The sequence below is a fragment of the Felis catus genome, chromosome B1, assembly GCF_018350175.1.
Source record: "Felis catus isolate Fca126 chromosome B1, F.catus_Fca126_mat1.0, whole genome shotgun sequence".
NCBI lineage: Eukaryota > Metazoa > Chordata > Mammalia > Carnivora > Felidae > Felis > Felis catus.
Window position 1 is genome coordinate 99,698,373 of NC_058371.1, and position 16,835 is coordinate 99,715,207.

Consider the following 16,835-nt stretch of genomic DNA (forward strand, 5'->3'; position numbering starts at 1 on the left):
GCTCTGTGCTGGCAGCTGGAGCCTGAAACCTGCTTCTGATTCTGTGTCTCCCTCTGTCTCTGCCCCTCCCCTGCGCATGCTGTGTCTCTCTCTGTCTCAGAAATAAATAAACATTAAAATAAATAAATAAGTAAATAATAAAATTAAACGTTCAAAGCTTTTGAAGAAAACATGAGGAAATATTTTTTAAGCTGAACATTGGGAAGGCCCTTCAAAAATGTGACATAAAACTCAAAAGTCATAAGAGAAAAAAAATTAATTTTGATGTACATAAAAATTAAAAAAAAAGAAACTGCATGCCAAAAAAACCTTAAAAAGTCAAAAATAAAAATAACAAATGGTGGAAAAATTAACAACAATGTATTTTCTCTATACTAAAGAGTACCAAGAAGAGAAAAATTGATAATCTTTTGTAAAATGGGTAAAAGGATATAAAGACACATTTTAAAGAAAAAAAGAAATATGACTCCTAGGCATATGTAAATGTGATAGGCTCATGAGAAACAAATGTAAATTAAAACTATAATGGTGCCATTTTTATGTATCTGTGGAAGAAGTAAATAGGCATTCTTACACAGCTGTTGGGAATGTATATTTATATAATTTTTAAGGAGAGTATTTTGTCAGTTACTACCAAAGTATACACAGATATGCCCTTAACCTAGCAACTGTAATCCTAGTAATATATCTTACGGATATACACATTGCAAAACATTGCAGCTTAACACATTGCAAAATGATATGTATAAGAACAAGGTAGGTTTAAACTGAACTATATCAATAATCACATTAAATGTAAATGGTAAATATCCTAATTAAATGAGTTTGTCTGATAAAAATATGAGATCTAACTATATGTTGGCCACAACAAATATACCTTGTATATAAAGAGACACATAGTTAAATGAAAAAGAATGAGAAAATACATACCATGCTAACCCTGATCAAAAGAAAAGACTTGTATAGCTACATTAATGTCAGGTGATGTGAATTCTGAAGAAAAGAATATTACCAGGATAAAAGAGGATCTTTCGTAATGACATAGGGGTCAATTTCTCAAGGATATAACAATCATAATAATTGTTTATTCCTACAATAACAAAGCTTCAACATATCAAAAACTGATAGAATTACAAGAGCACATAGACAAGCCACATTTATGTTCTGATATTTTAACACTCCCCTTTCAATAATGATAGAGCAAATAAACAGCAGATCAGCGAGTACATAGAACAGTTGAAAAACACTATCACCAAATTGACCTAACTGACATTGGTAGAACAGTCTACCCAACAATAGCAGACAGTACACATTCTTTTCAAGTGCCCATAAACCATTTAGTAAGATAGATATATTCTGGGCCACAAAACAAATCTTAATAAATTGAAGGGTACGTAAGTTATACAGAGTATGTTATCTCATCACAGTTGAATTGAATAATGATAACACAATAACATAAAAAAACCTAAGAAATCCCCAGATATTTGAAAGCTGTACAACCCACTTCTAAATAACCTATAATTTAAAGAAGGAATCAAAGGGAAATTATTTTGAACTAAATGGTATTGGAAATAGTAGGGAATTCATAACATTAAGGGATTATTATTAGAAGGAAAGTGTGAGGGGCACCTGGGTGGCTCAGTCAGTTAAGCATTGGACTTTGGCTCAGGTCATGATTTCATGGTTTGTGAGTTTGATTCAGTCCTGCATTGGGCTCTGTGCTGATAGCTCAGAGCCTGGAGCCTGCTTCGGATTCTGTCTTCCCCTCTCTTTCTGCCCCTCCCCCATTTGCACGTGCGCGCACGCGCGCGCTCTCTCTCTCTCTCTCTCTCTCTCAAAAATAAAAATTAAAAAAAAACTAAAAAAAGAAGAAAAGTGTGAAACAATTATTTTAGTTTCTAAGAAAGTAAGCAAAGAAAAGCAAACAATCCGGAGTAAGTAAAAGCAATAAAATCATCAATTTCACCCACCAGATTTCCTTCAACTCTGTTATAATATTTGCTGTTAAGTATAATCAGTAGACCCTAGTAGATAAGAGTGTAGACTAATGTGACTGACTGCCTTGGTTTGCCCAGGACTGGGGGTGGGGAGTGGGGATGAAGGGCAGCTAGTTTCTAGGACTCCGTGCTTAAAACTTGGGAAGTCCTAGGCAAACCAGGATGAAGGGTCCATCCTTACATAAGTTCTGGAGTCACAGCTTGGACTTGAATTCCTTTCTTTAACTTTGGATAAATGACTTATCTTCATGTGCCTTGATTTCCTTATCTGGAAATTGGTATTATGATAGTACTCATCTTAAGTTTATGTGAGAATAAAATGAGTTAATTGGTATGTAAAATACTTAAAGCATATAAAACACTGAATTAAAGTTAGAAGTGGTCCCCCTGCTTCTCCCCTTGCCCCACCGTTTTTTATAAGCAGTGGCCTCCGATCTCACTCTTTTCTTCTACTACCTGCTTCAGGCTTTCCTTCAAATGTAGCCAGTTATCTTTCTAAACAGAGATATAAATGTATCAATTTCCTGTCTAAAATATTTCAGTTGACTCCTTAGTACCCTTAGGTCATAGCCCAAATTTCATAACGTTTATAAAACACAGTATTTACTCATTTTCCTAACTCTTCTCTTCCAGACTTTGTTCACAAGTCTTTCTTTTCTTCAAGATAAATGTGCTGTTGCCTAAATTAGATTTTTTTTTTTTTTTTTTTTGTCCTATGTGTTGTCTTTACCCTAGCTCTTTCCGTTGGCTAAGCTTGTTTATTTGGCTTCCCTCCCCCCAACTCCCATCCCTATCAAAAGTAGGTTCTGTGTACTCCCACAGCATTGTGTGTTATTTATCAAGTGGTAGTGATTATATAGTACATTAGTATATTATATACTATAGTATATATATTACTGTAGTACTTGTTTTTCATCAAACTTCTTTGTTCTTATGATAGAGGAAATATGTACAATAAGGTACAATAAATTGTTTTCCCAAATTTAGTATATTCCTGCTGCCAAGATTGCTCTGCTTTCCTTTTATTACAGTTTATTGTAAAATTTTCCCAGTTCCTGGAGAATAACTGTTTCTTCAAAACTTAACTCATCTTGAGCACCTAATATTTGAATATTTCTCTGACATTCTCTGCCTTTCCTGTCTACCCGTCTTGAGTTGGTCATTTCTTATCTACCACATTAGTAATTTTACTGCTTTTTTATCATAGCACTGAGTATACTGCATTGAAGTTATTTGTTTTCCATTCTAGAGTACAACAATGTCAAGTCTTCATTTAGGATCTACTATGGGCACAGCACTATGCTAAGTCCTGGGGTACATTCATGAGCAAAACTGACATAGTCCTTGTGTCTTGATGCTCACAGTATAAAGGAAGAAATAAAAATTAATGGCATTAAATTAGTAAGTATAACATTGCAAATTTGACACTGCTACGAAAGAGAAATATTTAATACAATGAAAGCATAGTGTAGGGATTCAACCTTTGGAAAGTGACTCTCAAGCTTACAATTAAAGATTAAGGAGGAGTTAATTACATGAAGAGAGAAAAGAAGCACATTTCTGGCAGAGAAAACCGCTAATGAAAAGGTCCTTGTGTAATTGTATCTAATAAAAGTTATTGAAAGAAGGCTAGTGTGGCTGGAGTAATATTCTAAAAAGGTTGCTTTGGCTGCAGCAGGAACTCTGGGGAAGTGGTTGGAAACATGTAACATACAGAACACACAAGTGATTGTGGCAGTCCAGGTGAGAGAAATGATGTTACAGACTGAGGTGGGTTTGAGAGACATTTCTAAAGAAATGTTGGTAGGACGAGGTGATAAAAACGATCGTGGTTGCTATGGGATAGAAAGTTTAAGAAGAGAGTTGTAGAAAGGATTATCTGTAAATTTTTGGTATTCATAACTATATGGATCATGTCCTTTTCACTATTGTATTTTTCAGTGCCTTATTCACCACATGACATGCTCAAGTAAACATTTGAAGAAAATGAATGAGCATTGTTTCAGTTATGAAAAAGTTATATTCAATTGCTCTGTAAATTTTGAGTAGGAAATGCATTGTTCTGTGGAATTAAACCTAGAAATTTGCTCTTTACATTGAAATTTGAACATATATCAAATGGGACCTAGGTTATAGTAATTCATCTTTATACGATCTTTTAAAATAAAATGTATATGTGACAAGCTAGTATAGCCTGCAGTCATTTTGTAAGAGAAATGATGATAAAACATTTCTAAATTCTGTAGGACCCTTGGTATTTTCTTTTTATTAAAGTGATCCCCAAAGTTGTTTTCTTTTTCCTTTGCAACACATTTTAACTTGGTTATAAGCAACTCAAGCTTTTTATTGGTGATTTAAAAAATCAGGAAAGGAGTATTGAAATCTAGTTTCCTAACATTTTAACTTGGTTATAAGCAACTCAAGCTTTTTATTGGTGATTTAAAAAATCAGGAAAGGAGTATTGAAATCTAGTTTCCTAAAGTTCCTACTATCCTTCCCCTTAATTATGCTGACTTACTAATACACACATATACACACACACACTCATGCACACCTTTTATTGTGGAAAATTTTGTTACTGAAAATGTGAACTATTTGGGACTAGTATTCTTAAAGTAAGGAACTGAAACTTACACAATATTTTTATTCTAAAACCCAAATTTATTTCTTCTTAAAACATGTATAATCTATATTACTAATATTTAAATGATAAATCTTAATAACATTGTAGCCAGTAATATTGAGAATGCTCATACAGATGTATTTTACAGGTGTGTTCTACTCCCTCTTTTGGGAATGAAGCCTCCCCAACAAAGCCTGTATCTACTTGTTGACTCTGTGGATGAAGGGTGTAACATTACCGAAGGTGAACAAACATCTACCAGCTTATCTGGAACTGTCGCGGAGCTCTTAGCTGGTCACCATGAGTTCTTTCCACCATGGCTATTGCTTCTGTGTTCTGCCCGAAAACAGAGTAAGGCTGTTACTAAAATGTTTACTGGTAAGTGTAATTAATGCCTTGTGTGTACTTTCTGTGTGTTAATAATCTGTTTCTAAACCGTGTGTCATGTCTTCTAAACTATCTGTTGGCATTTGGTGCAAATGCCACATCGATTTAGTATTTCTATTTTTTTTGTTGTTGTTGTTCAGTTATTTCCCAGCCCTCTTTGTCACCAACATTATTATTCTAAATCATATTTTTACCTTTATTCCTCTAGATAGACTTTAATAGCATACTTTTAAAAATTGGAACTATTAATGATATAAACCAAAGAATTATTAAGTTTGGCTAAAACTTTTAATTTAGGAGAAGTTTGAAATATACACTTTCTTTCCATCCATGAACATAGCATATTTTTTCTTTTTCAACTTTTTTTCTTAGATCTTTTTTCAGGTTTCCTTGTATATGTCCTATACATTTCTTTCTGCTTCTTGCTAATGTTTTAAGTTGAAATATATGGGTTTTGAATTGAAATGTATGTATTCAGAATTGGATTTGCGAGTGTATCACTACAGGGAAGGAACATTAAGAGTTTTACTGGCTCTAAGTAAGTTTCATCTACTCATATCTGAGGATTTAACAGAACTAGTCCCTGTTCTCACAAATTCTTCAGGATAATAAATAATTGCAGTGAACATCAGTTTATAATATTGGCACACATCCTATCACTGTCATTCTGTCACCAGCACTGAGAAGTTCCATCCCTAAGAAATATTTTCAGTAAGAATACAAAAGTGGTTCAACAGACACATGGTCCAACATTTCAGTAAATCATGTTTTTATTCCCCTAAAAATTTGGAGCATTTTTCAGCCTTTTCTTATAAAAAAAAAAAATGGCTAAAAGTGTTGTGATACCAATGTATTAAATTGTGCGTATTCATACTAAGGGAATTACATGTATAGGGATTAGAAGTTGCAATTTTAAAAAAGCAATTATTTTCAGTAACTTTAACTCAGGATATTCAGATTACTGATTAACAGATATTCTTAGTTCTGTTTCAATGAACAGATAACTATCATGAATGATGAACTTTATAATTTATTCTATCCAGGAGCACCTGGATGGCTCAGTCACTTAAGTGTCAGACTCTTGATTTCTGCTCAGGGCATGGTCTCATGATTCATGGGTTCAAGCCCTGCATCGGGCTCTGCATTGACAGCACAAAGCGTGCTTGGGACTCTCTCTGTCCCTCTCTCTGTCCCGCCTCCATGTGTGCATGTCTCTCTCAAAAATCAATAAGTATTTAAAAAAAATTTATTCTATCTAAATTCATATTATGAAGCATTTAGAGGTGAAAGAGCTTTATTTTCCAAATCATAAGCATTTTATATGTATTATTTATGAAAGTACATTTACAGTGGTAATTTAAAGGCAGTGACAGGTGATACTCTAATTGGATGTAAATATTCAGTACCATAAGTAAAGCTAGCGTATATTCAGGTATGTGGATGGAAATATATACATTTTTCATGTGAAAAAATCAGCTTATAAAAACAAACAAGTATGGTTGGTTTTGTCTGGCAACTTTTTTTCCTGGTCATTTGGGACTTCAGAAAATCTCACCAAGGTGCTTTTATGGATACGCATGTAAGACTGTCCTAATGCTGACTTTAGTACCCCTTATCGCTAAAGTTGAGCGGAGCTCTGAGCCACTAAAAGAATAAGAAACAGTTGCATTCGTAGACAGAAAAATGAAATAATAATTTATCTACCTTTAATGTGTTTACAGAGGGAAAAGAGAACTGATTTGTATGCTCATAGGTGTTAATTTATTGGTATTAATTGATTCGTTATCTATTTATTTGCTTATTAGTTTATTATGAATTGAAGATATCCTCTTTGAATATATGGCAACTTCTGTGATCATTTTCAACTGATGACACTGACTGTTTTCTCTCTGTAGGTTTTCGAAAAATAAGTTTAGATGACCTTCGGAAGGCATACATCGTTAAGGATGTTCAGCAGTACATCCTTCATCGTTTAGATCAAGAAGAAGCTTTGCGACAACATCTCACTAAAGAAACTGCAGAGATGTTAAATCAACTTCACATTAAAAGCAGTGGATGCTTTCTTTATCTAGAACGAGTTCTAGACGGAGTTGTAGAAAATTTTATCATGTTAAGAGAGATTCGTGACATCCCAGGAACTCTTAATGGTCTTTATCTCTGGCTGTGTCAGAGACTTTTTGTAAGAAAACAGTTTGCAAAAGTCCAGCCCATTTTGAATGTGATTCTTGCAGCCTGCCGGCCTTTGACCATAACAGAATTGTATCATGCAGTCTGGACTAAAAATATGTCATTAACCTTGGAAGACTTTCAACGTAAGTTAGATGTCCTCTCCAAACTTCTTGTTGATGGACTAGGAAATACTAAAATACTGTTTCACTATAGTTTTGCAGAGTGGCTTCTGGATGTGAAACACTGCACTCAGAAGTATTTATGTAATGCAGCAGAAGGACACAGAATGTTGGCTATGAGTTATACCTGTCAAGCCAAGAATTTAACACCATTGGAAGCACAAGAATTTGCATTGCATTTAATTAATTCAAACTTGCAGTTAGAGACAGCTGAGTTAGCTCTCTGGATGATATGGAATGGTACACCTGTCAGAGATTCTCTGTCTACTTTAATACCCAAGGAACAAGAAGTGCTACAGCTGTTGGTTAAAGCTGGTGCGCACGTCAACAGTGAAGATGACCGCACATCATGCATAGTCCGACAAGCCTTAGAAAGAGAGGATTCCATTCGGACATTATTAGATAATGGAGCTTCAGTAAATCAATGTGATTCAAATGGGAGAACATTATTGGCTAATGCTGCATACAGTGGCAATCTTGATGTCGTGAATTTACTTGTCTCCAGGGGAGCAGATTTAGAGATAGAAGATGCTCATGGACATACACCACTTACCCTAGCTGCTAGACAAGGACATACCAAGGTGGTTAATTGTTTGATCGGGTGTGGAGCAAACATTAATCATACTGATCAAGATGGTTGGACAGCATTAAGATCTGCTGCTTGGGGTGGCCATACGGAGGTAGTTTCTGCACTACTTTATGCTGGCGTAAAAGTGGATTGTGCAGATGCTGATAGCCGAACAGCCTTGAGAGCAGCAGCGTGGGGAGGTCACGAGGATATTGTACTGAATTTGCTACAACATGGTGCTGAAGTCAACAAAGCTGATAATGAAGGTCGAACTGCATTGATAGCAGCAGCCTACATGGGACATAGAGAAATTGTGGAACACCTGCTGGACCACGGAGCAGAAGTGAATCATGAGGATGTCGACGGCAGGACCGCTCTCTCTGTAGCTGCACTTTGTGTGCCTGCAAGTAAAGGACATGCATCGGTTGTCAGTCTTTTAATTGACCGAGGTGCTGAAGTAGATCATTGTGATAAAGATGGCATGACTCCGTTGCTGGTAGCTGCTTATGAAGGACATGTCGATGTGGTTGACTTGCTTCTAGAAGGGGGAGCAGATGTAGACCATACAGATAACAACGGTCGCACACCCCTCCTAGCAGCAGCTTCTATGGGCCATGCGTCAGTTGTAAACACACTTTTGTTTTGGGGTGCAGCAGTGGATAGCATTGACAGCGAGGGCAGGACAGTCCTCAGCATAGCTTCAGCCCAAGGAAATGTGGAGGTAGTACGTACCCTACTGGATAGAGGGTTAGATGAAAATCACAGAGATGATGCTGGATGGACACCTTTGCATATGGCAGCTTTTGAAGGTCACAGATTAATATGTGAAGCACTTATTGAACAAGGTGCTAGAACAAATGAGATCGATAACGATGGACGAATACCTTTCATATTAGCTTCGCAAGAGGGTCATTATGATTGTGTTCAAATCTTATTGGAAAATAAATCCAACGTTGATCAGAGAGGTTATGATGGAAGAAATGCGCTGCGTGTTGCTGCGTTAGAAGGGCATAGGGACATTGTTGAATTACTTTTTAGCCACGGAGCTGACGTTAACTACAAAGATGCTGATGGTAGGCCTACACTTTATATTTTGGCCTTAGAAAACCAACTTACGATGGCTGAGTATTTTTTAGAAAACGGTGCAAATGTAGAAGCAAGCGATGCCGAAGGAAGGACAGCACTTCATGTTTCCTGCTGGCAAGGCCATTTGGAAATGGTGCAGGTTCTGATAACCTACCATGCTGACATCAACGCTGCAGACAATGAAAAGCGGTCTGCCTTGCAGTCTGCAGCTTGGCAGGGCCACGTAAAAGTGGTTCAGCTTCTGATTGAGCATGGTGCCATAGTTGACCATACGTGCAATCAAGGTGCGACTGCCCTCTGTATTGCAGCCCAGGAAGGGCACATTGATGTTGTGCAGGTTTTGTTAGAGCACGGTGCTGATCCAAACCATGCCGATCAATTTGGACGCACTGCTATGCGGGTTGCAGCCAAAAACGGACATTCTCAAATAATTAAATTATTAGAAAAATATGGTGCATCTACTTTGAATGGCTGTTCCCCGTCTCCTGTTCATACAATGGAGCAAAAGCCTCTACAATCGGCGTCTTCAAAAATGCAGTCATTAACAATTAAATCAAATAGTTCTGGCAGTACTGGTGGAGGGGATGTGCAGCCTTCACTGCGTGGTTTACCTAATGGACCAGCTCATGCATTCAGTTCTCCTTCGGAATCTCCAGATTCTACAGTCGATCGTCAGAAGTCGTCATTGTCAAATAATTCCCTGAAAAGCTCAAAAAACTCATCTTTGAGAACTACTTCATCTACAGCAACAGCCCAAACAGTGCCAATTGATAGCTTTCATAACCTGTCATTTACAGAACAAATTCAGCAGCATTCATTGCCGCGCAGTAGAAGTCGACAGTCCATCGTTTCCCCGTCTTCCACAACACAGTCCCTGGGACAGAGCCATAATTCACCAAGTAGTGAATTTGAGTGGAGTCAAGTAAAACCCAGTTTGAAGTCAACTAAAACAAATAAAGGGGGGAAGTCAGAAAATTCCAGCAAATCGGGAGCAGCTGGAAAAAAGGCTAAACAAAATAATTCCTCACAGCCAAAGGTTTTAGAGTATGAAATGACTCAGTTTGATAAAAGAGGACCTACAGCCAAATCTGGTACTAGTGCACCCCCTAAACAGACACCAGCAGAATCTCAGTGCAAAATTATGGTACCTTCAACTCAGCAAGAAATTGGTCGATCTCAACAGCAATTTCTTATTCATCAACAAAGTGGGGAGCAGAAGAAGAGAAATGGAATAATGACAAATCCCAATTATCATCTTCACAGCAACCAGGTTTTTCTTGGTAGGGTTTCAGTCCCACGGACAATACAAGACAGAGGGCATCAGGAAGTGTTAGAGGGATATCCTTCCTCAGAGACGGAGTTAAGCCTTAAACAAGCCCTGAAGCTTCAGATCGAGGGTTCTGACCCTAGCTTCAACTATAAAAAGGAAACACCATTATAAAAGGTAACATTTCATCAACATAAAGAATAAAATATGAAAAGTATGGTTCCCTCTACTGAGGATACTCTTTTCCCTAATAGTCATGTGGCCAGTTCCCTCGCCTAATCAGTTCAGATGACATCCTCTCAGCAGCACCTTCCCTTAGTGCCCTTGTGAATTTGAATTGCCCCACAACACCAGCATTCTCTTTTTGCCTTTCCTGTTTTTTTTGTTATCCAAAGAACTTATTATTTCACATACGTTACATATTTATTATTATGTTTATTATTTGTCTCTTCCCAACTAAAATATAAGTTCTGTGAAGGTAGGGGTTTTTATCTGTTTGTTCTCTGCTATATTCCATGTACTTGGAATACTGTTTGGACCTATATTAGTTTTTCAGTAAAAATGTATTGAGTAGGTGAATGGATGAATGAATATACTACTTATGAATCTCAGTAAGAATTTCTTCTTACATAGTCATTTCCCTTCTTAGAAATTCTTTGGTGGCAATAGAGGGAGAGGAGAGGACCATTTCTGTAATACTCACTTTTTGGTTTGGATAAGATAGTATATGTAGTGCTTAGTAGATAGGTAGTCAGTGTTAATTTCCTTCCTTTTTCACCCTGGAAGAAGTCAAAGATTTAATCAGCTAAAGGTAATTTTTACTATGGCAGATCTCTTAAGAATCTTCCAAATAAAATTTGCACACACCAAGAAGAGGTGAGGAAAGATGTTAAGTTGGATGTATGCACAAGAGGGTATTTAGAGCCCACTATATTTACACATAAGAATTACATGTTTAAACCTCAAAATAAAATCAGATTTAAATACAAACTTTTTTTTTTCTTTCCACCACAATGGACACTTCACTAATTACATAGGGGAATTTAGTGAGAAAATATATACATAATTTTATATAATAGATACTTTTTCAGAAGCACATCTCTCTCATTAGAGATACATCCAATGGTTTCTTTGCTATTTTATACTACAAGTATATTTATCCCACTTTGCTTAATCATTTTTCATTCTTTAAAGAAAATGTACTCTTTAGCAAACTGAAATATCCCTTGTCTTTCTGGTTTGTTTTTCCTTCTTGCTTTCTTGCTTTCTTGCTTTCTTTCTTGGTTTCTTGCTTTTTTTTGTCTTTGGAGATATATTTTAGGGGTATTTTAGGTGAAACATTATTATAAATTGTAAATTTCCTGTGCTTTCTAATAGTAAACACCATTCAATCTGAATCGATGGATGACTGGTCAGATCTCATTCAGAAATAATTTGTATAAAGTAGTTAGTTCATTCTCCAATGTGACTTATTTTAAAAATACTTAGTTCTGATGGTACAACCCTCTAACTCTTGTGCTATCTTTCGTAAAGGCAAAGTATACATATATATTACACAGTAAAACACATTAATGAAGGTAAACATTTTGTGGATTCTTTAAAAGTGATTGTAAGTTAAATAATGAATCTCTAATAGATGTGTCCACTTTATGTTTTATATAGTAAATACATAAATATATATAATTATATAGGGTCTCAAAACTATATGTAGTTATATAATAAGTATAATGTAGACATTAATTTTTTTTTTAACTTTTGCATTAGTTTCCTATTCTGTGAAACAGAAGACATTGTGATTGGAGTGGTTCTTCAGCTACTGGATGAAAACATAAAATGCCTGTTGATTTGCTGAAAAAAAAAAAAGTGAAGAATGTGATATCTGCAGTACAGTTACCTTAATTACTGTCATGTGCCTAAATAGTAAGGCTGCCTTCTCAATGTAACCCTCTGTGCTTAAAAAATTTCATTTTGTGTGCTTTGTATTCACTACATAAGAATAAGCACTTTTTTGAAAAAAATGCAGATGTATACTGCAGTTCCCTGATAAAAGCTGAAAAAAAAATTTGCGTAAAGTATTTTAAGTTAAGATTTGATAAATGTGCATGTGCCATGATCAAATATATACGAAAAGGCAGTGTCCTTTGTATTTATTTTATTTTTTTCTTTTTGTGGCAAATGAAACTTAAGCATATTGTTTCACATTTGCATCGTTGTAGTGTATGGCTTGTTTCTTGTATCTTTAAAAATGTTGCTCAATAAAATAAATCATGCAACTATTTTATGTTCAGTACACCTTCGGCATTGGTTGAAAATGTGTTTCTATTTAATGCCACACTGAAGTGAAAAATGGTTTCTTGACAGATTTTTTGAAAATAATCCTAGTATTTTAGGGAGCTGCTCTAAGTAGTTTAAATATGGATTTCCCAGTAGAATCCTCCTGATCTCTGGCTAAAGATGAAAAAAAGAAAAAGAGAGGCAAGGATGAAAGGGAGAGAGATAGAGGAAAAAACACACTATAGGCAGAACAAAGTTCTGTTTCATTCACTGGGATGCAATTTCACCTTCCACTCGCTTGTCATTCCACCTCCAAGAAGACAGACTATCATTTCTGAGGCATAAAAATTCTCAGGGACAAAGCCATGCCTCAGGGCGTGTGTACGTAGAGGGAGATGCACCTGTCTGAGGGTAGATTTTTGATCCCTGAACAATTCATCGACTACACTTACCTCAACTGTCCAGTTAAGTACAATATAATTTACCAGTGTCGATTTTCATGCTGGCTTTTCTCTCAGTTCTTTCTATCTTATAAATCACTGCATGACCCAAATAGCCCCAACTCAGAAATCAGCGGAATCCATTTTAGTGGTTAATTGGATAAATATTTTTGATGAATGTGTAATATGTGCCGTCCTTCACAGATGACGCCATTAACCTGTCAGTCATAGCACGTGTGTATTTTTTTTACTGGTACTTGGTAAACGAAAGTGATGGATTTGCACTTTTCTGTCCACATACTCTTTCCTGTTTTCTTCTTTGGACAATTGCTCACAGGATAACTGGATGGCAGGGTTAAAGGTGAAGTCTGTGACAAGGAACACAAAGTTGACTGGCTCAGATGACCATTGGACCCACGGCCTGGCCTTCTTGATGGACTCTAAACCAGTGGAGCTGGCTTAGATGGGCCGTGTGTATGTCCGGAAAGGCTGGGATTTATTGTTAAGAAGCCATGGTTCTGAGTCTGATCTTTGAATAAACCTTGTGAACTTTAGAAAGCCCAGAAATTCTGTTTCCCATGTGCTATTGATAAGAAAGAGAAATGAGGAAAGAGAATTTGGAGATTCAGCACAACAACATTGCCACTACCGGAAAAACAACCTTTAGAAAATGTCTTAGTTAATAACAGAGGTCAGTACTGTCCTCTTCATACATGAAGGGTACATGGGATACATTGTTCACAGGAATAGAAACGTGTGATTAGTTGTGATAAGTGTCTCACTTGAATCTTCGTGTGAGGCTTTTGTTTTTATTTTGTAAAGTCATCAAAACACATTCTGTTTGTGTCATCAGTCATAATCAGGAATAGGAGACAAGGTCAATCGATATTAAGGTGACATGGCAATATTGATAACTCGAATGTGAATGTTTCAAGTATTGAATTTTTGTCCCTATGGGACATTTATTAAATACACTTAATAGGACTCTTGCAAAGTAGCCTTAAAAGTGTTAATGATTCTATTGATAAATATGAATACATACTATTATTAGAACCAATGTTACTCATATCTCAAATACAGTACATTTACATTACTGTAGAAGATGAAGCTCTAATTTCTTATTAGGTGTATTTTTCTTTAGAAAGAGAACCCTGAAAGCTGCCAGTTTTTCTATTAACCTTGAATTATTGGAATTGTATTTATTTAATTTTATTGTTTTTTACAAAAATGCACCTTGTGGCCAAAGGGCAAAGATATGACTCATTACATAAGGGATTTATGTTTTTCAAAGAGCTAAATGTTTTCGTATCCATATTATGTACACTTGAAACAGTTGGTAGGAAGAGAACCTGTTGGAAAAATATGATTTTCAAAAGTAAGTAGTCCTCTGGGTGTTTTTATATTCATTGTGTTTTGGAATAGGACAGAAGAGGTTTTTAGTTAGGATAAGGATGATAAGAGTGCTGGAGATACCCTGCTTTGCCTACTTGTTTCTTTGGGGATTTAACAGCATGACTGAAAACAGCTTTTGCTTCATTAAGAAGAGTAAAAACTAGTCCCCCCAACTTAAAATGCCTAAAGAGCTATTTTAAACATCAAAATGCTTCAATTTTGTAAATCACCTGACGTCACTACACACATATGATGCCGTGTGCTTATAACTTTTTAACATTCCGCCTGTGCCCATTCCCTAAAAGTCATGAGTTGATAATAAGGGAAGCGATTTAAAAAAAAAACAAAAACAAAAACAAAAACAACAGTAATGAAAAATTAAAATCTGAATGTGTGTAGGAAAGGTTTTGGAAGGAAAACTGACTGGCACTCCGCATACTGCAAGGTGATGCCAGTATCTTTTGTCCTCCTTCCTCACTCCCCACCCCTACTGGAGTCCTTACCAAAAACAAGTCACTACTTAGAAACAGGAGTAGTTTTCTCATTATTGTTTGGCTATGCGAATGTTCGTTTTGCTTAATGTTGCTCCATTTACACTTCTCAGCAAATGTAGTTGCAGACAAATGGTTTCTTTTTATTGTTTCCTTGGTTTGGGGTATGTAAATAGCCTAAAATGTACATTGAATTTCACATTGTAAAAGTTTTATTTTATTCCTTGTATTATATTAAGCAAAAATCCCTATGTATATGAAAGTGCATAATAAATATATTTGCTCTCTAGAGGATATCTTGTTTTAATTTTACCCTTGAACCACCAGAACGTGCATGACATGTTTACAGTAGAAACGACTATTAGTTTTAAGTTGTTAGCTTATTTTAAATAAATACGGAGTACGGAGAAAATGAATTTGGGAACATTCTACCAAAAAGAAAAAAAGAAAAGAAAAAAACTAAGATGTAAAAACTTCACAGAGGAAGGTAGAAAACCAAAAAGATCTAGACTTTATGTCTCTGAAAAGTTTCTGTAAGGACCTGGTGTTCTTCCCCTCCGACTGATCACCGTGTAACTGCTGAACCTCCCCATGTCTGGCTTCATGACTCTGAGGTTGCGTAACCTGATCAGTTGTGTGCATGCGTGCTCCGTGATCATCAGAACAGTATGGCCATCTCACGTTTGATATTTTGGAGTTTATTGCAAGTGTGGTCATTCGTTTTCTAAATAAATTTCTATGTATTCTTCACTCGGTAAAGTTGAATCGCTTCATGTTCTGCTTTTCCCACCAGAACACAACATCCTGTACATGTATGAGCGTGTGTGTAAATACATACAGTATACTGTTCGAAAGAGGTTTCTGAAAAGGCCAGCTAGGTATTATCTGTCAATTTTATGATAATTACAGAGTTCTGCAGTAATTACCATACATTCTTTCTAAATGTGTTGTATTAATAAGAATCCAACTCAAACTTTTTAATAACAATGCTTAAACACAAATGGGTGATGAAACAGGCTGGTTGACTAAAACTTTTATGGAGTTTTCTAGCTGGTGGTCCAAAGACATACACTGTGAGAACTTGGCAATTCCTTTGCCCTAGTAGTTGGAAGGATTCCAACTAATAGTGATATACACTCTGAAGGCTTAGATTCCTGGATTTGGGGGAAATTTTCAATTATCAAGCAAATACATGCACTAAATCTTATTTCAGGATGGGGCGCCTGGGTGGCTCAGTCGGTTAGGTGTGCAACTTTGGCTCAGGTCATGGTCTCAATCTGTGAGTTCGAGCCCCGTGTTGGGCTCTGTGCTGACAGCTCAGAGTCTGGAGCCTGCTTCAGATTCTGTGTCTCCCTCTCTCTCTGCCTCTCCCCTGCTCATGCTCTGTCTCTCTCTGTCTCAAAAGTAAATAAAAACATTTAAAAAAAAATTTTTTTTAAATCCTGTTTCAGGATAGGGCCTCTGCTTACCCATCTTGCTAGTATAGTAAAATTAAAATTATCCAGTATTACAATGGAGTCATTTGAAACTTACTGCATATTTAGATATACTCCTTCTTTTTAAGTGTTTCCTTTTTAATGTTAATTTATATTTGAGAGAGAGAGAGAGAGCACAAAGGGAGGGGCAGAGAGAGAGGGAGAGAGAATCCCAAGCAGGCTCCTCACTGTCAGTGCAGACTCCTACACAGGGCTTGAACCCAGGAACTGTTGGGATCATGACCTGAGCTGAAACCAAGAGTCAGACACTTAACCGACGGAGACACCCAGGTACCCCTAGATTACTAGTCTTAAATGTACACGATCATTACCCATACTGACAAAATTTAGATAACAAGAAACACATTCATAGAAGAATATATTTGCAATGTTTAGAAGAAGTTTTACTTACAGCTTTTACTTATTTTTGGTCTACTTGTTGAAATGTGATCTAATGATAGGTCCCAAAAGAACTGATGTACATTCC

At 36.2% G+C, this 16,835-nt stretch overlaps 1 protein-coding gene across 3 annotated transcripts in view; it reads left to right on the plus strand.

Moving 5' to 3' along the window:
- The window catches only part of ANKRD50 (ankyrin repeat domain 50), a 32,511-nt gene extending 17,349 nt beyond the window's left edge, over positions 1-15,162 (plus strand). For 2 of the 3 annotated variants that reach the window (XM_006930874.5, XM_045055891.1), the window contains exons 3-5: positions 4,769-4,998; positions 6,903-10,453; positions 12,041-15,162. In XM_006930874.5, coding sequence (XP_006930936.2) covers positions 4,769-4,998; positions 6,903-10,450 — 3,778 coding nt within the window. In that variant the 3' untranslated portion in view covers positions 10,451-10,453; positions 12,041-15,162. Of the gene's footprint in view, positions 1-3,246; positions 3,399-4,768; positions 4,999-6,902; positions 10,454-12,040 lie in introns of all 3 variants that reach the window. The other variant, XM_019828994.3, reaches the window with a different exon arrangement.
- Positions 15,163-16,835: the final 1,673 nt, after the last annotated feature.